This window comes from Monopterus albus, unplaced genomic scaffold, assembly GCF_001952655.1.
Source record: "Monopterus albus unplaced genomic scaffold, M_albus_1.0 scaffold226.1, whole genome shotgun sequence".
NCBI classification, from domain to species: Eukaryota; Metazoa; Chordata; class Actinopteri; order Synbranchiformes; family Synbranchidae; genus Monopterus; species Monopterus albus.
The window spans coordinates 306,150-331,449 of NW_018128106.1; the positions used below are offsets into that span (position 1 = coordinate 306,150).

Genomic DNA, 25,300 nt, shown 5'->3' on the forward strand with positions numbered 1-25,300 from the left:
ACTCTGTGAGCCCGCTCCATCTCAATTTCTTGATGAATTTGCAGTTTATCCTTTAATATTTCCTTCACCTTACATTCCGCATCCGTCCAGCTTTCTCCAGCTGACTCCTTGATTCCCTCGAAGATCAGGTTTTTTCGCTTGGACTGTACTTCCAAATGCTCCATTTTATCCATTATGGCTATTAGACTCTCACAAGTTTTGTAGACATCATCCCTTGTTTCCTTGGTTTGTATTTTCTGTTCACCCGTGGCTGCTTTAATCACATCCACATCTCGCTGGGCCTGTAATAACAGAAAGTCACATTACTGAATTAAATTCATCTTTAAAATCTCAAACAAATACACTGACTTGAGTTTATTTTATTATTTCTGATATCATAAACACTTGTACTGAAAATCCTCTCGATGCCCTTTTCATGGTGAATGAAAAGAGTGAAGCACAATGGTTAACATGCAGGCTCTGCAAACTGGAAGATCACTGTTTATCTCCTCCAACACATGCAATCAGTACAAATACCAGGCCAGGTCTGTCATTTTGTGCCTCCCGTCGAGGTGTTGAGAGGAGTCACCGTGGCGGAAAATCACCTGTTTAGGTGTTGAACACAGCCTCGCCTCTCCTTATTCCTGGCTCTCCTTCCAACTGCTATCCATATTACCCAGTGCCAGGAGATGCAGCAATAAAACCTGTTCTTTTTCACCCAGATTTACCAGAATAACGGGTTATCATTGAATGACACACAATGATAATATTTCAAATAAATCTGAAAGCTTCTCCAACAACCTATCACTCACACAATGACACAAAGCACATCATATTTTCAGGGAGACTCTGGGTATGCTCGCCTGAGCAGATCACATTATCTGTGAGTTGATGTGCAGCCTCTCTTTAACTCTGTTTAACTGGCCATGTTGGCTTTTCTCTCTGTGCCCATTCACTATCACAACACCCCTAAAATGGTGTTTTCACCAACATGGCTTAGGGTCCTTATGTCAATATTTTTATATTCACAACCTCTTTCACCTGGTTTTAGTTGGTCTGGATTGAAGGGATGAAGGAAAAATTATCCACTGTCTTCAAGAGAGTACCTCTCTCTCTTTCACCCATGTCTTATTTCAGGTTTTTGAAAATAATGGTGTTAATGTGAATTACAATGTAAAGGGTACCCAGTTCAGTGATTGCATATGCTGGTCAAATCCTTCTTGGCCTTTATAGCAATTTTTACCACATATCTTCCAATTCAAAACATATTTCAATGACCACGTAGTGATGTTGCTGCTGCTTTTTAAATCATTTTAATTTGTAGTTTTTCAAAACAGAAATATTAATACATATTGCCATTTGTATGTGTATTCATTTATTTGTTTATTTATTACATTAATACCATAATCAAGATTTCACTAGTCTCACTCAGCCCTAACTCAAACTGAAAGCTGAATATCTTAATGTAAAATAATCAAAATTATGTTAAAATAGTGAATTTCACTACAATCAATGGAATGAGTGGTTTGGACAACAGAAATCAGATAACTTGAGAAGATCAGAGCATCATATTTTGATTTTTTCTAAAAATGGACACACAGCACTACTGTGTTATTACCCAGGTCTAATGAAAGTTAAAAGTTTATCTTGCACTGCACTGTACACTCACTGGCCACTTTATTAGGGACACCTGTACAATCGTATGCAACTCAGTGCAACACTTCTGCCTTAACATCTGTTTATGAAGCTCAACTGTTTCAGTTTTTGGTGAAATTGTTATAAATGTATAAATTTAATTATATGATTAATATTGAATTTAGTTAAAGGTGGTATTTCCTTTATGTTTGTCCTCCCCAGCTACATGAGAGTAGAATATTAGGAACACCTCTGAATATAATGCAATCTAGTACAACACTACCTTCTGAGCATGCCTAACACAGATGTTAAGGCAGAAGTGTTGCATTGAAGGGCATACAGTTGTACAGGTGTATCTAATAAAGTGGCCAGTGAGTGTGTATTGTAGTATGAGCTACATAATAGCTTAATAACTTAATATATTTCAGTAAAAGACAGCTTGGTAATGTTGATGCATTGTTGGGCAAAGTCAAATCTGAAGCTGATTTTTCAGTCAATACTAACTTGCCCTTAATTAAAGTGCATCCACTCTGATTTAGATCAAACATGAACAAATATTACACGAAATGACATGTTTAGGGTATATATTTTGTGCCGGATAATAAACATGCATTGATTTCCTCAGAGTTTAAGAGATGTGTAAAGAAATGTTGTTTAATGTTGTATTGTGGCTGTTTTGTTCTTCTGCTTTTTCTACATTTGAGATGTTAAGTTTTCCAAAGGATGACCGCTGGACACATAAAAGACAATCTTGCGATTATCGAGGAAAAACTGGATGACTTTCAGACGAGTGGAGGCAATATCAATCACGGCCAATTTGAGGCCACCAACATGAAATATGATTTCATAAGACAAATGCAGTGTCATTCTTAATGTGCTTAACCTTTACTGTCAATGAAAAAGTATTGATCGCTCGGTGGCATTTTTTCATCATTTGATTTCAGAACGTGTAATAATATGGCCGTGGAGTAAGATAAAAGATGAATAGCAACTGAATGATCTCAGATGAACAAAGCCGAATTCCCTGCTGAGTCCAGAAAGCGTAGAAAAGTTGATGTTTCAGTAAAAGAATTTCTGCTACGGCACCTTTTATTTTACATAAACTTAATGATTTATAAAACACCTGCAATCCTTTAATATAAACCTTACTGTCAGCAGTCTTGTTTGAATATGTGACCAAACTCTATTAGCAGCAGGGAACCTGCTTCTAAGCAGTGTTTTTATTATTTCTCTATTCTGCTGAGTAATTGGTAGGTCTCCTATCTCTTCTTGGTCTTTGATCTACTTACTCAGCTTAATAAGACTTTGCTCTGCTGCACTACAACCGAATCAGCAGTGCATTTTTCAGGCCCGTAATAAGTGGTTAGCTTGATTTATATGGGTAATCTTCGTGATGTGGCAGGGTGCTACAGCGTCTCTGTGATGCGAGGAGCCTCTTTTCACAACCACAGGCCAAACCAGATGAGTCCATTACATCTGGGATAAAGATGGTCATTGTAACCCTCCTCTCCTTCAAAAGTAACAGTGTGCTAGGTGCTTTACGATGCAGGAGGAATTCTTAGTCGAAGCGTATTGAAGCAGTTGACGATACAGTGATGCATGGCCACACTGCCCAGTTCTATTGTGAGAGCAGGATGCTGTTGGGCCACTGCTGCGGGTAGAGAGACTCGCCCCGGGGGCCTGAAGAAGCACTTAGAGTGGTAAAATGGCCACTTATTCACCGCTGCCCTCCCATTTTCACTGCTCCTCCCTACCCTCAGGTTTCCCACTGGGCTCAGGTGCACAGACCTCTGGGAAACGTATGATGGACTGCATAGTCCTCACTACTGGACTATACAGACCCCACCGCAGTTAACCTATTCTGGCCGTGACAACAAAGAGCAGAAGTGTGAAGCCCCCCCACAGCAAGCTCTCCTGAAGCAGCTTTTTTTAGGAATTACCATTATACTGGTGACTTTAACAGATGCAGTTGCGATGAATGATTTCTTTTCCCTTTTTAGCTGAATCCTCTGGCCAGCCAGGCAGCAGTAGCAGCAGCAGCAGCCATGGGATCCATCGCCAGTTCTCAGGTGTTTGGCAGCACCCTCTCAAACCTGCAAGGAGCCACCGGGCAGTTGGTCACCAATGCACAAGGACAGGTGAGTCCTGCATACAGGACACTAACATGCTAAAAGTCTCAGGTGTACATGGAGCTAATTAAATACTACAGAGAGATGCAGAGAAGAGCATTTGTAACTGGTCTGTAAAATAGAGTTCTGGACCATCTATCATGCAGGAATGTGCAGTGCAGTTCCATATAAAACATTTTCATAGTATTTCTGATCTTTCCTCATAGATTTCTAGTGGTGGCTCTTAAAGCTGTTTGTCTACAGTCTAGTAGGGACCCCAACATATATTAAGCTTTTGGGGAATAAAAAGAGCCTTCTTTCTCTTATCCGCATACGCCTGTCGCAGTAAAACGCTGACCTTGTCATATTTACAGGGTGGCTGCAGAATTGTTCCATCAGTAGCCAGAGGGTTGAACGATGATGCTTGTCATTGTGGGGCTCTATCTAATGAATCATCTTATCGCTGTTGCACAGAGCACATATTAAAGGAAAATTGTATGGACAATGTGCCCTTTCATGCCACTCTGTGTTATTTACCTTAACCTCCATCTCATCTTTTAACACTTGCACTGTCCTCACAGGGAAAAGTTAAAAATATGGTGAAACCCGAAGCAGTAGCTGTTAATTCCTTAGCACTAAACTGCTACTTTTCAGAATCAAAATCAACTTTTCTGGCCACACACAAGAAGTGTTGCACTTGACATTTAGCCTACCAAAGTTAGGTTTCAGCACCACCAGCATGATCGTGCTTCACTGTTTATAGTAAAGTGTTGTGAGTGCTCGATGCTAAATGTTGCTAATGAGACAGTATGGACTTCCCTGGCTCGCACGGTGCCTGGAGCAATGGGGACAGATCACTGGATGTGGACTTGATGGGATGCTCTGTGCTTTTGTAGTGTCTTGGTGGCTGACACGCCCTGACATAATCAGGTCACAAAGATGGTCAAAGCCCTGGGCTACATCCTTTGCTCCCCACCTCATTATTCCACAGCATTATTCAGACAGAGGGCTCTGAAACATGTACAACCCTATCAGAAGGTCCCGCCCTCCTCCTCACCACCACTGAGGAGATTATACAGGCTAATACATACCTCAAACAGGGATGGAGGGCCAACAAATTTATGTCAGTGTGGACAATCTAAAAAAACAGGAGCAGTTTTTACTAGATTCACTGTTTACTTTTATTCATTCAGGGTAGTGTTCATTTGGAATTTAAAGAACAATCTATCATTTTTGTACTCTATGAGTAAAATGTCACCTTTCCCTGAACTTAAAATGCAGCATACTGTTTTTGAACTCCTAATTTCCTCTACAACTCAAAAGACCTTTTCATATGCAAGGGCTCTGGGAACCTTGAAAAGTGCCAGTTTGGATGGATGTCTGAAGTTCAATATGTTTCTAAACCTTAATTGTTTTTTTATTCTCCAAGGAGAATCAATGAGGCTCTTTTATCCTCTCTGCCTCTACAACAGTGATTAAGGGAGTGCACAAAAGCCAGAATATTGTTAAGACACTCTCACTTCTGATTTTTTTTACTTTTTGTATCTGTGGCATTTTTGTGGATATCTTCTATTCAGTAGAAATTCTCACTTTCCCCACAGCTTAATGAGTAAAAACTGAGGTGGAAAATGGAAACATTAAGGGTTTTTTATGTAGTGTACCATACGTTCTGAAAGGTGTTGACACCGCTGAAGTGGTCCCAGTTTGGTTAACCCTGCTTCAGCTCATGTACTGTATGAAAACCCCCTCCTCCCACTGTGCCATCCATCCTTTTTATTTCCAGCATTACCGGCCTTTAGTGAGGCCTGTCACCCTCTGGGCACGTTGCGCTGCCACTAACGCACAGAATAACAGGTAAGGAGCACATACACTGCTAACCTGCAAAATAAGTTAAGCTTTAAAGCAGGTGAAGCAGATTCACAACCCAAGCGCGCCCCGTGTATTGGTGGGGGAGGTTCCAGGCCTTCAGCTGCAACCACAGTGTGAAATACTTTTGACCTTGTAGTTGTAAATCTTTTGTAGAGCTGCAACTGTTGATTATTTTCTTTATCAATCTATCTGTCAGTTTCCTACAACTTCCCAGGTTGCCTGTTTTGTCCAACTAACACTCAGAAAAGCAACAAATCCTCATGTTTGAGGTGTTGCAACAAGGTGATGTTGGGCATTTTTGATACATAATCCATAATCCAGGTTGTTGTGGATGAATGTGGTTGATAATTCCTGTTAAATAACTAATTTGATTTGCTTTGAACAGTAGCTTTTTTGGACGTGTGTATTGACACGAGTCCAAACTTCTCAAACATTTTCCCTCTTGAATTCACCACATGAACAGTAGAGAAGAGAAAATGGGCAGAGATATTGCCTGGTGACCATGGCTAAAGACACAGATTGCCCTAGCTGGAGAGATGAGATGACATTTCTGTGGAAACAAAAGCAGAATAATCTTAATGAGTTCTGCTGGGGGGGAGAAAGGCATGTTACTCACATGCCATACAAACTGGAGTGAAACAGGAAAATAGCTGAAGTGAGGGGCTAACAGTGAATGAGAGAAGGTCCTCAAGGCTGTTTAATTCATTAAAGGGTCATGAACTGTAATTAAAGTGTATCTTTAAAAAACACAGTCAGGTACTTTGACACTGAAATGATTTTTTGTCTCCATCAAGTTTCAAATTCAGACTATGTATAGGCTACAGTAAGTAGATTTTGTGCTGGCTGATTGGAAGCACTTCAGGTTTGGAAGCCCACACTCAAAACAGAGCAGCGTCCTTGATATCAATAAAAATGTTACAAATTAATTGCAAAATTTGATGTATGTCAGCAGTAGAATGACATGTTATGAGCTTCGTGTCAAACGTGAAATCCATATTTCAGCTGTCGTTCACACAGTCGCTCACAAATCACACAAAGTCATGGTTTTTACATCACAGAGATCTAAATTAGGATTGTATCTCTTAAAAAAGCACATTTAAAGTATTCTATCAACCAAACACATTGTTGAAAATGATTATGATTTTGTGCATTATTAGACAATATTGAGGTTTCATATCCAGCCCTAATAATGTTTAAGACCTCTGCTCACTAAGCATGGGCTTTGCCGAATGCAGTACTTCCCATTAGTCTTTCCATCTGTCTGTATTACTCAAAGACCTGTCCCCTTCTGACCTGAGAAGAGCTCTGTGACACTGCCATGAAAACATCTGCCTGAGATAGTCAGAAGGAGAAGCGCTGCGCAGTGAAACAGGGACGAGAGCTGAGCTGTCAGTTGCCTGCTCTTTTATTATGCTTATAGAGGAACCACTTAGTCCAATGATGATGAATAATTGAGCGGAACAAGTTCCCTGCCACTGTGGCATGCAAAGCGGGATCAGTGGGACTCAGGAGACATGAGCATCAGGCAGGGCAATAAAATATGCTAAGTGGCAGGAGAGCATTACAGGGAATTTGTAAAGCGGGCGCAGAGAGATAGAGATAAATTATCTCTCCCCTAATGCGAAGCAACGTAAGCAAATGAGCCGTAGCAGGGATGAATCACAGATTGTCGGCCTACCTTTCTGTCACTGATCCCTCCCCATTATGTCAAAGAGATGGGGCAGGGAGGAGGGGGAGGTGGAACGCGTCCTGAGACACATCAGCAGTGGCTGCAATAGGAGCCAGAAAGGGCTCAGTTAATGTTACGTGGAAGGTGTTTGTAGTTTTGTGTTTCTTTGAGTTAAGGTGTTGGCTTGGATCAAAATGTAAACTTAAAGAAGAGGAGTCAAAGACAGTGCAATTTTAGAAAAAGTTGTTCTTTGCCCAGTTGCCAAATAACAGAATTTACAGTGATGGGTGTCTCATCTGTGGTGAGTTGCTCTCTGGTGTAATGAGGCTTGGTGAAGGAGTGCTGTCAGCAGTGGGGGGAGCAGGACGCTGCCCAGAACCAGTCCCCAGATGGCATTAACCTTCATCATGGTGAAGAGGTGCTAAGTCCCCCCAAAAGCGCCACTCTTGGCCACACTCTGGCAGCTCTGAGAGCTAAAACGCTGCAGTGACACTCTGCCGCCCCCTTTGATCTGCCCTTCCTGATTACAGCCACAGAGGAGAGGAGAGCAGGCAATGGAGGGGGGTTGAAGTACCCCTGGGACCCTGAGAGTTGAATTAGAAACACAGGGTCCTGTCTCACTCTCTTGATGCGCCTCTTTTCTCCCTCTTATTGTTTTTTTTTTCTTGCTCTTTCTTTCCACTTTCCATTCCCTTTCTGCTTTGGTCTCTACTTAAGCACAAACACACTTAGACACACACACAGTCATCCCAGTCTTGGCCTGATGATGGATAATACAGTCACTGGTGTGCACCATCACACATACAGGTATTCAGCTCTGACCTTTGCAGGGCACTCCCAGCAGTCTGCTTTGGCTTCACTTGATCCAGCCTGTAAAACCACCCCAGTGACAGATGATCAGTGGACACTTATGCATGTTTCTCTGTCCAAATCACACACAGACCAACTCAAAGGCCAGGTGCTGTGATTAGCTTCATAACACAGCGAAATGCCGACCTCGCGTTATGTTTCTGAGCACTCCAAAAATGCAGAAATAAAAGATTCTCAGTGGCAGAGATCATTAAGACTGATACCTCCGGTGGCGTTTGCCCTCTCTACTCCTTCTCTTTTAAACTGCCCAGCTGATTTTGTCTCCCCTCTACCCCCTTTGTAGATAATTGGAACAATCCCACTGATGCCCAACTCTGCAGGGCCCTCCAGCCAATCAGGAGGTGGCAACCCAGCACTGCAGGTACAGCCAATTACACCTCAGCTTTTGACCAACGCTCAAGGCCAGATCATCGCCACGGTGATCGGCAATCAGATCCTGCCTGTCATCAACACCCAGGGAATCACGCTGTCCCCAATCAAGCCTGGACAGCAGGTAACATATACACTGATGCACAAACACACGCACAGATAAAGGAGAATATCTTGTAAAGCAGCTTATGATACACTGAAACAGAAGCTCTGACAGTGATGAAGAGCTGATTATAAAACTGTTGAATGAGCTACACCTAGTGGAGTCAGACTAGAACTCTGTTTATTAAATATAAAGCAGTATTCCAGCACTGCTAGTGACGTCTGTTTTATGCTAAACACATCATATTTTCCCTGCTTCAACACTCATTTGCACCATTTCACTTGGAAAATTGTCATTTTAGGTACAGTGGTTCGTGTGTGTGTGTGTGTGTGTGTGTCTGTGCATGTTTGGAAGGCACTTGTCAGCCAACCTTTCAGACAGTCTCAGGAAAACTGCTGCGCCCCTGCAGAGCCCACTTTTCATCACCCCACTTAAAACTCAAACACTCCTCCACCTCTTTCCGTTTCCGTCTCCTTCCCTCCTCAGTCACACTCTCCAGACTTATAGTTTGTCCTCTCTGACCTGAACAAGAAGTATTTTGTTTTCATTTAAAGGAAGACCCCAAAACACACTTTTTTTTCTTTGCACTCATACTGTAAGTATGGAAACTCAAGCTGAAGCATTTCTCCTCCCACTTTAAAGATCTATACAGTGCACAAGCGTGAAGTCAGATGTACACAACAATGAAACTGTTATTGACTTGAAAATGGCGATGTCAGTGCGGAATTACAGAGTAAAAGTTTGAAGCCGTGTACAGATGTGCCGAATCAATGAACTCAGCAGATGGACAGCTAATTGTGGCTCCCTCAAACATCAGATCATACTCTTGAATGAATTAATGCATTTGTAATAATGTTTATGCTTTTGTTTCCCCTTCAAAGCCCACATGTACACATTGTTCTGTAGGCATAATTTACGGTTGTCAGAGCCTGCACTCTAGAATATTTCCAGTGAAGCTAGATAATTCTCCGAGCCTGTCAACAGTCCTGACAGTGTGTGCATCGCTGTTGACACCCCCCACCATCCAAACAAACACATGCCACAGCGAAAATAATTAATAGCAAAGAAGGAGAGAAGAAGCTGGCCCAGCTTATGGCAGAGACAGCTTTTCGCTTTAAAAGCCAAGACGTACCATCTTGATCTTGTAAAAGCAATTCAATTGTGCATAAAACATGAAAATACATTGTTTTCTCGCCATCAGAGCACTAGCTTCTGGATCATGAATTATGTTTGATATGGGGACTGCTGTGTCCACATGTTTTTATTTCTGAGTCAAGCTGCCATTATTTGCATCTTCACAGGCCTGATGACGATAGCGAGGACTCTAATTGTCACAAGCTGTTTTCTTTTCTACGCTGAGTTGACTTCTGCAGAGAAGTGATTATGAAGATCATAGAGACAGTAGAGCACCCGAGCTGAACCAGCAGCTACAGTGCTTCTTTTCAGACTCTCACAGTCTGTTGCAATAGTAAAGCCCTGCTGTAGTCTTTTGAGCAAGCTATTGACACTGTATTCTGCCCTGTCAGTCTGAATGCTCAGGCAGTATTTAGCGTTTATTCATCATCAGGTACAAGGTAAATCTCATTATATTCAGGTTTAAGTGTCTAATTTAATTGATTGGTTGATTAGACTGAAGCCAAATCACCATAATGAGATGATTACGATAAATGGTGATTATTTTGATGATGGGCCGAGGGAATAATGGATATTTTTCTGTACTGCATGCTGTCGATATATTGTATCAACTCTGTGTGTGTGTGTGTGTGTGTGTGTGTGTGTGTGTGTGTGTGTGTGTGTGTGTGTGTGTGTGTGTGTGTGTGTGTGCGTGTCCAGTTGCCTCAGGCTCAGCAGGGTCAGACAGGCTCCACATCATCTCAGCCCAGCCTACTCCACATGCCCCACAGACAGAGTCCTCTCCACCAGGGCTCTTCCTCCTCCTCCACCTCCTCCTCTTCCTCAGCTCTCAGCGTGGGGCAGCTGGTCAGCAGTAAGTGTCCAAAACAGCTCACAAAAACACAACATGCCTTCAGATATACGGAATAAAGAACCATATCCCTACTATTGTTTTCAAACGTAAGGGGTCTGCTCACCTAAATACCAAAAAATATATTTTCTTACATACCACTAATAGGATTTAGAGTTCACTCACCTTGCTGTAAACGATTAAAAATAAACGTGAACAATAATTTATCAGAATTAACTCACTCATTTTAAAGAAATGAGTGAGTAAAAGAAATTTCTCTACAAAATGCTGACACCATGTTTTGTGAGGTATCCAGTAACAGGGACACGGTTTCTGGAAAGACATGTTGCTGTTTTTTAAATGTAATTTTGGATGTTTTAAGTACCCAATCATTGACCCATTAGCTCTATCTGCTTATTCCTGAGGGTCACAGGGGACCTGAGGTGACTCCCTCACTTGCGTGTTTTTCTTGTGTCTTAGTCCTTCTCACCTAAAATGCAAAAAGAAAAGATAAGAGGAGAGGAACTGAGAAAGCACATTTTAACTGACATGAGACATCCTTCCCTCTGATCCTTCATGTGAATTGTCCAATCACAAACAGATTTTTGACAAAGGGATCCATAACAGATTTCCGTGAAGGATGCACTTGTGTATCCTCGTTTATAGTTCCTCCATACAGCCTCATCGCTCCGCATTCAGTCCTCAGAGCAAAAATAAACACCCTTCATCATGGCGCACTGGAACGACTTCCAGGTCAAGCAAGGATTGAAGACCGTACATTGATAAAATAAGGGAATTTTCATTAATATATAGACAGATCAGATCCTTCCTGCCGTTATGTGACCATACAAACCACTGCACCATTGTGCCATTTTGCTTTAGGAACCAGAAATATTATTAGGCTCCATTGTTTTATGACAGAGACATAATATCATTTACTGTCTTTTCAAAACTTCAACAAATACAACCATACTGTCTGGGTGGCTAGAAACCATGATGAGTAGGAGAATAAATGTATTTTTGTTATTTAGATGAACTATTGCTTTAACATCATGGGCTGGATCCAACATGGTGGACAGCTTTTGACTGATCCCCATGCCCTTACAATTGTTTTATTTTGCCTGTTTGTCATTTATTTGGTTTATTAGGTGATCCAAAGTGGCGTGTGTTATGTATAATGAACATAAGTTTCATTATCCCAAAGCGTAGGCCTTGAGCTGAGCCTTATAAATCACTGGGCCACAGCCTGTCAGCATGCAACTACTGCCTTTAAAAAGTCAGTTTTATTCAGATAAATTTCATTTGTCAGAGTCAATTCCACTAAACTCAATGTAAACTCATTTCAAAGGCAGCTACAATGCCGCTGAATTTAATAAAAAAAACAAGCAACCACTGATCAGCTTGTTGTAGACATTGTGTTTAGTTTATGTTTACTTGTAGCTGTGAAAACACCTCATAAACAATTTTTAAACCTGTACAAAATCATTGTGGTTCAGTTCTGTCGTAAATAAAATTAATGCTTTAGGTGAGCAGGAGCCACACCACTTCCTCTTAATATCCCTTACAGCAGACAAACACAAAGCAAACTCCCATGACAGAATCGGAGTCGTCCGCAGAGGAGAGACGATGAAATGTCATTGCATTCACCGGCCACAAAGTGCCAGAAACAGATTAAAAAGCTGAGAACGTCTGTTACTCTTATTTAAAATTATCAGATGGGAAAATGTCAGAAAGATGAATGTCAGCAATATTTTGTACTAAAGATTTGTTTATTTTTTACTTTTATTTGTCTGGAGAATTTTAACTGAGTATGCCTGTGGTCGTTTTACCTGTAAAATCATAACCTTCTATTAGTTTCCACTGAGCAGCTGCACTGGAACTAGAAAGAGGTTAAAGTGCCCTGGCAAATGGCATATACGGTAATAACACGCATTCAGTATCTGGATAAGAAAATAAATGTCAGTGCAGATCTAGATCCATGAATGCATTTATACCAGCCACTGTTTTGTACTCGAGTCCAGACTCTCTGGACTTGTGACTCGAGGTTTATTGGCTGGACTACAACACTAATACCTGTACCTGGTCTGGCAGCCGGATTGGCCAGTCTTCAGTGGTATAGGTACGGTACTGCACCTCAGTGTAGCACATAAGTCAAAAGAGAGATATTGCTTGTATGTATGACCAATCCTTATGATGAGCAAATAGTAATAGTCACAAACCAAACTAAGCAAAGTCAAAACCTACTAAGCATTAAGCATGAATCTGCAATCGTTTAGCAAAACAGACAAGTAAACTAACTAACTAAGCTTATTATGTTTATTTTTGCTGTGAAGGAAAGTAGCTCTTGGAGGCTCATACATTGATTGTCTCGGTGTTTGTTCTGTTTCTCTCTCACTCCACCATTCATTACTGCCAAATAAATTAGAAGAGGTTGAAATCTTGAGTCATGCATGACCTAAAGTCTAAAGAAAAATATGAATCCAGGGGCTACACTGACTGAGAACCACTGCTCCAGAGTACCATTAGTATTTCAAACAACTAAATAACCTCCACTGGTAACGATGAGGAGATGCTCATCAGTGTGGAGACGATGGGACCGGAAGCTGTGAGTGCTCACCCTCCCGCTTCAGTTAGCTCTGAGTCTCCAGTGTTCACACATCTGGAGCACGCCACATACGCTGCACGTCACTTATGAGCCACGAGGAGATGGCAGCCTCATAGATTTTTGCTTAAATACGCTTGGAGGATTCCTTTAATAATTCATTAATAATGACCAAGATGAATAATTCAGAGGCACAAACTTTGCTTTAGTAAGCAGGATGCCAGAGCACCTGACATTGATGTACAATGTGAAATCACCTTTTATTAGCAGAGGAATTCTTCAAAACGCTTCGGTGAAGTTTTTTTAGATCTGTTCAAATGCAGAGATCTACAAGCAGCATTTCTTTGTATAACGAATGTGTTCTGTTGTTTATGAGGCTCACTGCTGGTTTAAAGGCCTGAGATGTGTTTGCTACAGGTCAAAGGGATGAAAAAAATGTATTTATACATCATTTAATGTTTATCTAAGGGAGGCAGCTGCAGAATGTATGTGTATATTTGTTTATTGAATTAACAACCTCTGTGTCACGTGGTTGTCTAAATGCTTTGGTATGAAATAAAAGATTTACACTGGCAAGTCAGACCTGTATTCACACGTCTGATGAATTTATTTTTCAAAACGTCACTCAGATACACATAGTTTACAGCACAAGGGCAAAGAGAAATAATAGGTTCTGACCCAGAGCAGCAACATTTTTTAGAGTTGTTAGAGGCGGGTGTGATCACATATGGCTGGACATTTGCTTCATTCACTCTAGAAAATGAGGTAAGCGACAGAGGAGCACAGGGCTAATAAAAAGAGATGTGTTTGTTGTATTGTAGACCCGCAGACTGCTCCCAGTGAGGTGGACGGGGTCAACCTGGAGGAGATACGAGAATTCGCCAAAGCGTTCAAGATCCGCCGGCTGTCCCTGGGCCTGACACAGACTCAGGTGGGCCAGGCGCTCAGCGCCGCCGAGGGGCCGGCGTACAGCCAGTCTGCCATCTGCAGGTAAGGACAAACAAAGAAGAGAACAGCCCGACAACAAATGGTTCATCGTTTCTGATCAGTAGGCCCTTGTTCTGTCACATGAAATCAGATGAAGTCATGTAGCCACACTGAGTCGTCTGGTGCTCATTTGTTTATCATGTCATGTTTTAACAGACATTATTAAGGTATTAAGATTCAAAACTGACTCATCATCTCGAAAATAAAAACTCGTGCCTTTACTCACCCTTCCTCTCACTCGCTGATATGACAGCTACACTTTAGCTATGCAAAATACATACACAAGTATTACACCAAGCACTTAAAGCATTTAATAATTACTTAGGCCCGTTCGTGCTGCCTGAGCATGAGACAACTTGACGACGATGATCTGCTAATAAGACATGTTTTACTGCTGCCACGAGGACAGTTAAGCCATAAATGGTTTATTATACATTCATGAGACAATCAGTGTTTCATCCCTGTTGTTGTTCCACTTCACTAGCATCTTGCATGAAAACGCCAAATGAACCATGAATACCTTTCAAAGCAGAATAATTGGGCTACATCCTGTCCAAATATACATTTTTTTTAAGAGAGCTAAAGTGTCATCATTTATTCTGCTGGGTAAAGATGTTTCTTTTATAAAAATCAAGTTAAAGGTATATTGTGACAACTTTGCCAAGAACAGTTGTAGGTTTGCATAAAGTTGGATACTTTCTCAGTAAAATCCCCATTCTATTTTTAATTTTCCTCTGCAATGCATGTGCTTTGCTGATGACCTGTACTGTTTATGTGACTCGGTGCTGCCACGCACTTTTAAAATTTCATCACATCAACATAAAATGGCAGATATCTTGTGAAACAGTACAGGAGACGAGGTTTTTATGAGGCCCCGCCGTCTCTGACTAATGTTTAAAGTCTTAAAAATCTCACATGAAATATTTACAACCAGGCATAATTCAAATATTCATAACATACATTAAAAGCCATTAGCTTGAAAAATAAACTCTCTGTGGGCTGCTATTCATGCTGTTAAGACAGTTTTTTGTTCGTATGGCACTAGACATGACATGCTCATGTTTAAAGTAGAGAGGCAAAAGCTTCACATGGTTTAGTTTAGTTAACATCAACTCAGACTGAAGTTTGAGGAGAAACAGGACGCCGCAGTAGCTCTGGGGCCTGAACCCAGATGGTGAACTGACACTGACAGATGCTTCCATCTTGTCTCCACTCATTGCTCAGTATGTTTTCCCCGCAGTTTATTTGTTTACCTGCACAGGCACTACATGAGGGCATCATGAAACCAACAATGCACCAGTCGGTCTTCTTTTGGCTTCAGTTTGATATGAATGCAAACATATTCATAAAGAAATAATCAGACTTAATAATCAACCAGGAATACACAACTAGTTTCTAGACCAGCTAAATTACTGACATGAATTTTGGACAAACTCAGATTTACTTATATCACAAGGGTGGGTTATCAAATATTTCAGCATTAAGATCAACATCAAAACATCACACAGGAGTATAAAACATTCTTATAGAAAATCATTTTTTTCTATTAACCAAAAGAAGCCAAACTTCTCTAACGGACAGTCAGTGTGTAATTTATGTCTAATTCATATTTACATTTCTCAACATAGAGCAGCTTTACAAGAACTTTGTCTAATGAAATACTGTCTCAGATTTGCTCAGCAAACCCAAATATGTCTTTGTTAGTTTGGGTGAAACGCACTGCTTTCCATCGATACTTATGGTGCCTTCCATTTGACCTGGGAAGTTCCCAGTCAGAAATTTCAACTGGAACGGCAGAAAAACTTCATTAACCCCGACCTTAAAATCTAAGATGGCTGCTCCGCACATCAGCAATAAAAAAATGTATATAATATACAGTAATATACTCTTTATTAGCACTTAGTATGTCTTATTCGTGTCTCATTAAAACTGTTGTACACACAGCACTGTTCAACTTCCCTTTGCTACAATGTTTGTATCGTCAAAATACCACATAATGCACTGTTATACACTGGTTTTGCTAACAATGGCTAACCTGCCACAGACTGGTATCATGGTTAACTGAAGCAGTAACGCAGTTAAGTCGGGGATGATGTCATTCCCACCTCTGAATTCTGAGCTCCGTGGTAAATGGAACACGTCATTAGCACAAGAACAACCCACTGTCTTCTTCATCTTCAAAACCTAAACTCATCTTCATCATGTCTAATTCACATGTCATATACAGTATCTGTTCCTATCACTGACAGAGTCACTGAGCTGCCAGGCAGCAGTGTTTTAGAACAAGCTACCTCGACTGTGGAGTCAGAATTATGAGCTGCGAAGAAATGTTCAGGATTAGAGTGTGTAAATGTTTCCTTATTAAATATAAACTGAGGGGCTGTTGGAGGATGAAAGAAAGCTTGAAAAGTGTATTAAATGTACATTTTGATTAATAATGCAGCCTATTGCTGTAAATAAACAATGGTCCCACATTTAACTGCATGCATTAGTAGATTTTGTTTTTGTTTGTTTTATTACCTGAGGAGTAGAAAATGGATATTTTGGGAGTTTTTCCTGCTTTTTTCTGTTGGTTTAATTTTACAGTAGGGATGCACTATTAATCATTTTTTGGCCGTGATTCGGATCCCTGTGCAGTCTCAGTCTCACATGACAGTGATTCTGCCGCGTTAGCATTGGCAGCCTTGCATCAAACCAAGCACTCCCTTTTCCTCGCCAAGCTGCCTTAACCAGTAACAAGAATGCATTACATCACACGACAAGCTGTACACAGCAAGAGAAGACTGATTCAAAAACAAATCTAACATGTTTGGCCTGGTGGTTGGTTTACGTTACGTTATGTTACATTACGTTGTATTTACAGTGGTAATGTAGCTTAAAGGGACCACTTGATTTGATGCAAGGGATCTCACTGCTAATGCAAACAGCAGAATCATTGTCACTTGAGACTGAGATCACATAGGGGTCTGAATCGCACTCGAGAAATGATTAATCGTCCAGCCTGAATTTGCAGCACATTATTTGAAACATTTAGTCAGATGTTTGGTATGTTTGTGGTTCAGATGGGTCTTATTTTAGCCACTGGCTCCTAATCCACTGTTGCCAGTTTGGGACAGAGAACCACAGCCTCCTCCAGAAAATGATCACCCTACTGGCACCCGTTACCTCCAGCTGCTCCAGCTGAGGTGATCCAGGTGCAGAATACAGTGGAGTCTGGCTCGCATGTGTACCTGGATGTTAGTCTCAGTCCTAGTGGCATTCTGTTTGAGGAGATTAAAAGACAGGCAGTTTATCCCTTGTTCTGGCGGGGCACCTAAGTAAGATTCTTTTTTCTCAATTCTCCCCAGACACACCATCCTGAGAAGCCACTTTTTCCAACCACAGGAAGCCCAAGAGAACATTATAGGTAGCAGTCTGACAGGTAAACTGAACCCTGGCCTTTTATATCCTGCCAGGTTTGAGAAGTTGGACATCACCCCTAAAAGTGCCCAGAAGATTAAGCCCGTTCTGGAGCGCTGGATGGCCGAGGCTGAAGCCCGCCACCGATCCGGCATGCAGAACCTGACTGAGTTTATCGGCAGTGAGCCTTCGAAAAAACGCAAGCGGAGGACCTCGTTCACCCCACAGGCACTCGAGATCCTCAACAGCCACTTTGAGAAGAACACGCACCCCTCTGGACAGGAAATGACGGAAATAGCAGAGAAACTGAACTATGACAGGGAGGTGGTGCGTGTCTGGTTCTGCAACAAGAGGCAAGCCTTGAAAAACACAATAAAGCGTTTGAAACAGCCCGAACTGGGCACGGCCGCACCAGTGGACCCTCTCACCGACTCTCTACAGGAGCTCCCGAAATGAACGAGCCCTCCAAAGGCGAAGGGGAGGCCATTACAAATCAGCAAAGATGGATGAACTCATCTTGAAATGAGAATTGAGAAATGTTCCCAAGTCACCTGGATGGACAGTTTGCAAACAAAATCTACTGTATGTGTTGTCAGTGTGATTGCCACAGTTGTGTAAATGACAAATGGCAAAACCAAAAACAAGAAAAAAAGAGAATATTATCTGAGAATTGTGTAAAAACAGTTTTAGATTCTGGCTTTACAGACCACATTTTGGTTCCCATGAGGAGGGATTTAGTAAAGAGAGATCATACCAAATCAAAACACTATTTACCAAAGTCTGTTGCATCTAAGAATAATTTTGTAATGTATATGTGCTCTAAATTTTTACATTTGTACTGGCAAATCTAACCTATATGTGTTTTATCTTTGTCTCACTTAATTTTTCTTCATTGTTTCTATGTAAATATCTAAAAAAAAAACGCTGTCTTCAGATTGAAATCACACTGGTAATGTTTTTTTCTGGAAAATACCTTTGCTGTTAAACAAGTGCATAAAATGTTTTTGATTTACCTGCAAATATTTTCAGTCACAGTGTAACTTTGTACAACTTTTACAGGTATTTATTAAGGATCTCATGAGATTGTTTCAGAGGACGGAGGGAAGCGGAAAGTCGGTGTCTGTCGAGTCTACTGCAGCTTTGTTTTGAGCTACTGTGTCATTCTGTTGCCAAAGCCTGATAGCCAAAGAACACATAAACATTCAGCTCAAGGACTGGGGAAGATTTTACCTTTTTATTTGTTTGTGCACAAGGCTTCCTCCTCCCTTTTTCTAAAGCGTTTTACTCTGTAGGTCAAGTTTAACAAAAAACATGTCAAACAGCCACAGCTCTGTCTTCTGTAAGTACAATATAGGAAATGTATTGGAGGAAACTCTGCATGTTTCAACTCCAAACACACGGAGAAGAAGCGTTATAAGTCTTGGCTAAAATAAATTTCACCAGGCGGCCCAAAATTTAACTTGTGGTTTTACATCTCCTTAATTAAGTGTGGCTGAAGCCTGTTTGTTGCCACTGACCGAACTACTGAGCTCATGTGCTTCTGTGCAAAGACAGTTGTGTTTGTTGTCTTCACATTCTGCATTCCTCTCAGCAAAGCGAATGTTTACACTTATAATCAGCATTTTTAATGGAAATGTGTATTTTTCTCCTCTTTTAATTTATTTCTACGACAGTCGTATATATTTTTATCATACTTTGCATGGGTAAATCCACTAATATGTTTATTAATTATTCATTGTGTTACAACCCTTTTAATTTTTAATGAAGAAATATTCCAGGAAAACAAATAATAAACTCCCAGATGTCACTACAGATATTTGGCTCTTACGAAAACCCTCACAGGAAGAGATGAACAAGGTGAATGTTGAGAGTAAGTGTCACATGTCAGAATGAGTGAGCTTAATTTGAGGTGAGGTGAAATTTGATGTAATTTATTCAGAACCGTGTCTGCTCGATATCTGTCCGTCCTTGTCACATCGGTTATCTCAGCCTTTCAGGCCCCTGTGCGCTGCTGTGTTCATCGTCACTGCCTGTAAAACATGCAGTTGGTAATTGTTAGAAAATACATGAAAAATCTTCACGTGTTTGTGTGCAGGGAAAGAAATTCTTCACTTCCTTTGGTGCACAGACACGAAAATAATCATAATTTTCTACATTGTCACCCAGACATTTATAGCAACGCTGTTTTATTGCATTTACACCTACCCATTCTGTGCGTTTTATTTCTGTCAACAGAACAAATGCTTAAACCTTCAGGCCAGGAAATGCAAAATGTCTGCACCACTCATCAGATAAACAGATGAGAGGGCAGAAGTGGATCAGTTCTGAGGCTTAATATTAAAGCTGTAACCAAAACCAAAAGCAGACACAGAAAAAGGAGTTTTGCCTTTGCTCGACTTCAATGCTGGACCAAAGCTCTATAGTTATGCACATTGTACAGAGAAATAGATTCATGATGTTGACAATCTTTAAAATCTGAGATAAAAATGCTGAAGAGTAGAAATGTACAGTAGTTCATCCACGGTTTACCTCAGCACTGTTCTTGTGAGAATCATACAAATGCCATACGAGAAGCAGCAGGTCAGGAGAAGAGGCACATCATTACTCTGCACTGTGTCATCGACGTTCACCTGCAACGTGGCGGGAGAGGTTTTATATCACGCTGACACACGATCGTTTTCTTTCTGTGAAGTCATCTCCTGAGCCACTTCTGTTTTTTCTTTCTGCATTGTTCCTCATTTGTTGTGACATTCACCTCAGTTTTCACAAACCTGTAGAGGAGAAGATTACAGTGATGTTGCTCTTAACCCAATTAGGATGACTCGTTAATCGCCTTTCATGGAACCGACAACCTGGTTTGGTGTTTTGTTAATAGTCAAAGAACTTGAAACCAAAGCTGAAAAGCCTGCAGTGGTTGTTTTTTTAAGACTAAAAACTGTACTTGATCTATAGAGCAATATCTGTTTGGTCAGTTAAGCAGCACTTTGTGTATTTCTTAAACAAAGCTTCAAGTCTGTCATATTGATTTATACCATAATTAGTAATAAACAATTGTTTGACATGACTTGTGTTGTGTTTTTAGTGACAGGAATCTTCTGTGTTCCACTATATGGATGTTATTGTGCCATATTAATTTATGGCAGGTATTGTTAACTGTCACAGCGAGATGTCTGTGTCTAGATGTCTAGATATAGACAGCTAAAGCAGAAGAGATTTTAAAAATAACGTTGATGCTACATTTTTATTTTTAGCAAAGGTTCATATACTTTTTACTGGTTTGTTGACTTATTTATCACAAGGAGTTTTCAGTTTTGCTGCTTAAATAGAATAATATCTGCAAGCATGGAACTGATTTAATCACTGAAGTAAATGAAATATAAGTCAAGTGCCCTGAACCAAACAATCCTATCTGGGCTTTTCACAGGGACAATATATGTATATACACTTTTGTTGTAAACTAATCTGGGTGTTATATTATCTAACTAAAACAGTAAAGAAAAAATATTTACTTGACCACCACCATTGGGCAGACTTGAGTCCTGGTCTGAAAACTACTCATACTCGTCTGATTCGTCCCATCTGACTGTACAATCTTAACAACTGAAACAGTCTTCAACTTCCACCTTTTTAAACAATACAAACAGCTTGAGCCCTGGTCTAAAAATGGGCCCATCTCTTTACTTGTCAAAGCAGGATCTCTTGTTTATACGACACGTGAGCCATCTCACAAAGTCCATATCCAACTGAAGGCTTCGGTTGTGGCTGAAAATGTCACAGCCAAAGTTGAAAAGCTGTTCACATATGGAAAAATAAAAATAAAAAGTGTCCCTTTTCCATTAATGGCCCAAAATTGTTTGTAGTTTCAGTAGTTAACTACACAGAAATGGCCAAACATAATTTAACTACTTGTGCAAATCTCCAAAATGTAGTTAAACTACTAGTTTAATTACATGTTGTCTATAACGCTGGTTGTCTCAATGCAAAGACCTGTCAGTTTTTATGTATGGACAGGAATTTGAGTTTAAATCCAAAGGAAAAAATCAACAAGTGTCTGCACCGATGGTGTGTGTGTGTGTGTGTGTGTGTGTGTGTGTGTGTGTGTGTGTGTGTGTGTTTCACTCACAATCAGTTAGACAGGTTGCCACAATCAGTTAGACAGGTTGCTTTGGAAAGGGTTGCTTCACTCACAATCAGCAAATAAATAAAGTAGCTCACACTTCTTCGCTATTTCTGCTCTGAATTTCTGCCAATATAACGTAGGTGATTCGAGTTTAGACACATTTTGTTTGTAGACAGTGTTTTCCCTAAAGAGTGTGAGCAGTATTAGATTTTACGGAGCCTTTAGCTACAATAAGGTTTTACTCTGCCTGAAAACTTTTAACTACTTTGACCAGTTTTACAGTTTCTGCCTGTTGTTCTAGAGCAGGACATGAAAAGTGTAGTTCCCGTTCTGTGTTTCATAAAAACAAGTGCAATATAAGTAACACAAGTAAAGTCTGTGTAGATTTCAAAGTTTTCGGTAACATACATTACAAATATTCTATAAACATTAAAACATCTCTTTTTATCTTATCAAACGCATCAATACGTCAAATAAAGTGAAACAAGTCCTGCCTTTCCCTCTGTGAGGTCATGGTCAAATGCATCTTAAATCGTTTTGTACAAACCTTCATATTTAAGGTTGTATACAGTTATGTTATCTGACATTTAACCTGTTTTTGCTGAGCAGCTGAATGAATTTAACTGAGAGATGAGCGAACCATAAAGAGTCATACACAGTATTTAGCGGTTTATTTAGATTTCCTTGGGGTCAGTCAGAAGAATACATGTCAGGTTTGCTTCTCATCAAAGCCTCAACAAATAACAAGTGTAAAGAAGAAGAAATATAAAAATAAATTGGGAGAAAGCCTTTTGAAACTAAACTCAAAAGTTTGATTCGGCTTCCCTGTCCACGATGCCTTTGAAAACCAGGCAGGCGGCTGAAAAGAAAGTAGTAAATAAATAAATAATAATAATAAAAAGCACAGACAACATAAATTATTAACATTAGACTGAAAACTGATGTTGGAGATGCTTTTTCGTCTTCCTTTCAGCTCTCACTCCCCCTTCATATCAAAACATTGGATGTCTTTTTGAGCGGTGATGGCTGAGGTATACGCAGCTCCAGCAAGTTGTTTGATATTCTTTTGTTTTCTATCCGCGCCATTTTCATTGGATTTGCCATTAGCGGTGTAATTGTGCAGATGCAGCTCCTGACCCACATCTCAACCTGTTTGTATTCTGCCGCTGATGAAAGTTTACTTTCTATTCTGTCTTTTGAATGAAGAGTACCAGTTGACTTTAAAGGAATCCTGGCACAGAGATTATGGAGTAAATGTCACAGATTGACATTTTTAGACATCATTCTTGGATGTGACTGGTAAAAATGAGTCATACCCAAAAGTTTTGCTTCTGTTTGTGCACAGCTTTTATAGTGTCATATATTTAACAACTTAAATCTACAGTTGAATATACTCCTGTAAACCTCTAAACTTTTTGTGAAGAATTTGAGGGAATGCACTGACATTAGTGAAACAACCATGAGAAAATAAGCTGCATGATTAAACTTTTGATTAGCTGTCACTTATATTATCCACATTAACAACTATTTTTCCAACTATGTCAAGACATCTTAAATGTCTAAAATGTTTTTATCAACAGAACTTGTACAGGCAGCTCACTCAGTAATAAATCTACTGATCCACATCCACAGGATATGTGTGGTCTGCACACTTACTGATCACTGAATACAGCCTGAATGCATCAGTCATCTGTCATACTGAACATCTACAGTATATGACATACAGAACAATCTGTCTTCACACTCTCAGTGTAGACAAGACAAAAGTTGGTTTTTAAACCTTTATTTATTCAGAGTAGGTCTACTGAGAGGCCTCCTCTCTTTTTCAGGGACATCCAACAAAACAGCCTCACTGACACGTAAAACATAGACAAAAAATAACCACAAAGAGACACTAAGCAAGTAAACAGATAATCAGAATAACTAAAAAGAAATGAATGACAACTAAAAAAGAGACACGACTAAACACAAAATAATTAAAACAATACAAGATTACCACAAACACACAAAACAACAAAATATGGATGCAAACTACAAAGATGCAAAAACAAAGAGACACAAAACTTTTGGGGGGGGCTTTTATATGTTTGTGCCCAAGGCCCCAGTGTCTCACAAGCCGTCCGTGGTTAAGACAGTATGAGCACTGTAATGTGAAACTCGCACATAAATCTCGAGTGTAGAATCAAATATAGAATTTTTTGAGTACTCTCTGTTCAAAGACGAGCATAGGCTGCAGTTTCTCCTTGCTTTCTTCAGCAAGGCAGAGCTTTGACAGCAGCATACAACAGCCTGAGGATTCACACCCAGCCTTTGTGTTACTAGTAAAGACAGTTAGCCAGTAAAGATGAGTTTAATCTCTGAATCGTGTTGTTTTCTGAACCTAGCAGGAGCAGCTATGGTCTACTTAAGATGGATTTAATGTCCTTTTCTTTGTGTCCCTTCGTTTCTCTCTCTCTCTCTCTATTATTTTTCTAAACAGAATCGCAGTGAAGACTCCAGCTTCAGCCGACTGTCTGACTTGTTGAAATAAAACATTCCTGTTCAACCTGCAGCCACCTGAAATTGTCCTGACTGGGGAGAGGGAGGCCGGATAGAAATATTATGACATGTCGGCGCTCCAAATGGATTATGTTTCAATATCAGTCAGGACAGAGGAACAGAGAGGTGGAGTGTGTGCATGTGCTGGATGCAGATGTTTTAAATTGCTGCCTTTGTTTTCCATCAGGCATGAAGCATTCACTTTCCTTATCTTTCAGACAATGTGCGGTGGGCTGATGTTCTAGGTAAATGAACTGTCTGTATATCCTTCACCCACCGCTCCTCCGCCTTCTTGTTTTCACTTCCTCCTCAAGGTTGAGATGTTGGTACACTGACTGTGAAGCCCGAGCTGCTCAGGCGTCTCCCACTTTGCTGCTCTGCACACCCAGACGCCTCTGGGGGTGCAATTACCAATCCTCACATGCAATCGAGGTCGGCCATGCATATGATCCCTTTTGCTTTCACCATTGTTTCTATTTTTTCAACATTATTAGCAATGACACACTGTGAGGTATGTGCAGGTAGAGGAGTTAATAGCCTGGGTCTTTACAGACACACCTGTCTAACTTGAGCAGCTGATTGCATTGGCACATAGTCCATTTAACTTTCTAGCAGCCCTGTTTCTGAATGCATGTCTGTAGGCTGTGATGTCTCTGTTTTCTACTAGTTTGGGCTCAGTATTTCTGTGCAGGAATCTTGTAACCAAACAGGACAGAGATGGACACCTTCTTACTTTGCTTGCCCCAAGCAAAACTCATACTCTAGATTTATGCATTGTTGATAATAAAAGAAAATGATCAGTAAACACAACAATTATTATCATCAGAAAACATAGTTTTAATAGTTTAAATTCAACAGACCCAACTATGTGGCCCCAGAGTCTCCGAGCAACTATAATTTCCTTAGGTTAGCACAAGTTTGAGTCAGCTGCACATGTGCAAGATTTTGTGTGAGCTCTCAGCTTTGTTTCCTCTCCTCCAGCTCCTCGGGCTCGGGTCTGGGGTTTGCCAGTGAAGCAGCACTGGTGTGTTTTTAATCCTGTTTGAACAACAGTGAAGGTCTGTGGCACAGACGAACGAGCTGATTCAG

The 25,300-nt window shown here is 40.4% G+C and overlaps 1 protein-coding gene across 3 annotated transcripts in view; it reads left to right on the plus strand.

The window, feature by feature from the left end:
- The window catches only part of pou6f2 (POU class 6 homeobox 2), a 77,970-nt gene extending 57,408 nt beyond the window's left edge, over positions 1–20,562 (plus strand). For 2 of the 3 annotated variants that reach the window (XM_020619784.1, XM_020619783.1), the window contains exons 8-12: positions 3,615–3,752; positions 8,414–8,623; positions 10,436–10,589; positions 13,989–14,157; positions 17,502–20,562. In XM_020619784.1, coding sequence (XP_020475440.1) covers positions 3,615–3,752; positions 8,414–8,623; positions 10,436–10,589; positions 13,989–14,157; positions 17,502–18,009 — 1,179 coding nt within the window. In that variant the 3' untranslated portion in view covers positions 18,010–20,562. The remainder of the gene's footprint in view (positions 1–3,614; positions 3,753–8,413; positions 8,624–10,435; positions 10,590–13,988; positions 14,158–17,501) is intronic. The other variant, XM_020619785.1, reaches the window with a different exon arrangement.
- Positions 20,563–25,300: the final 4,738 nt, after the last annotated feature.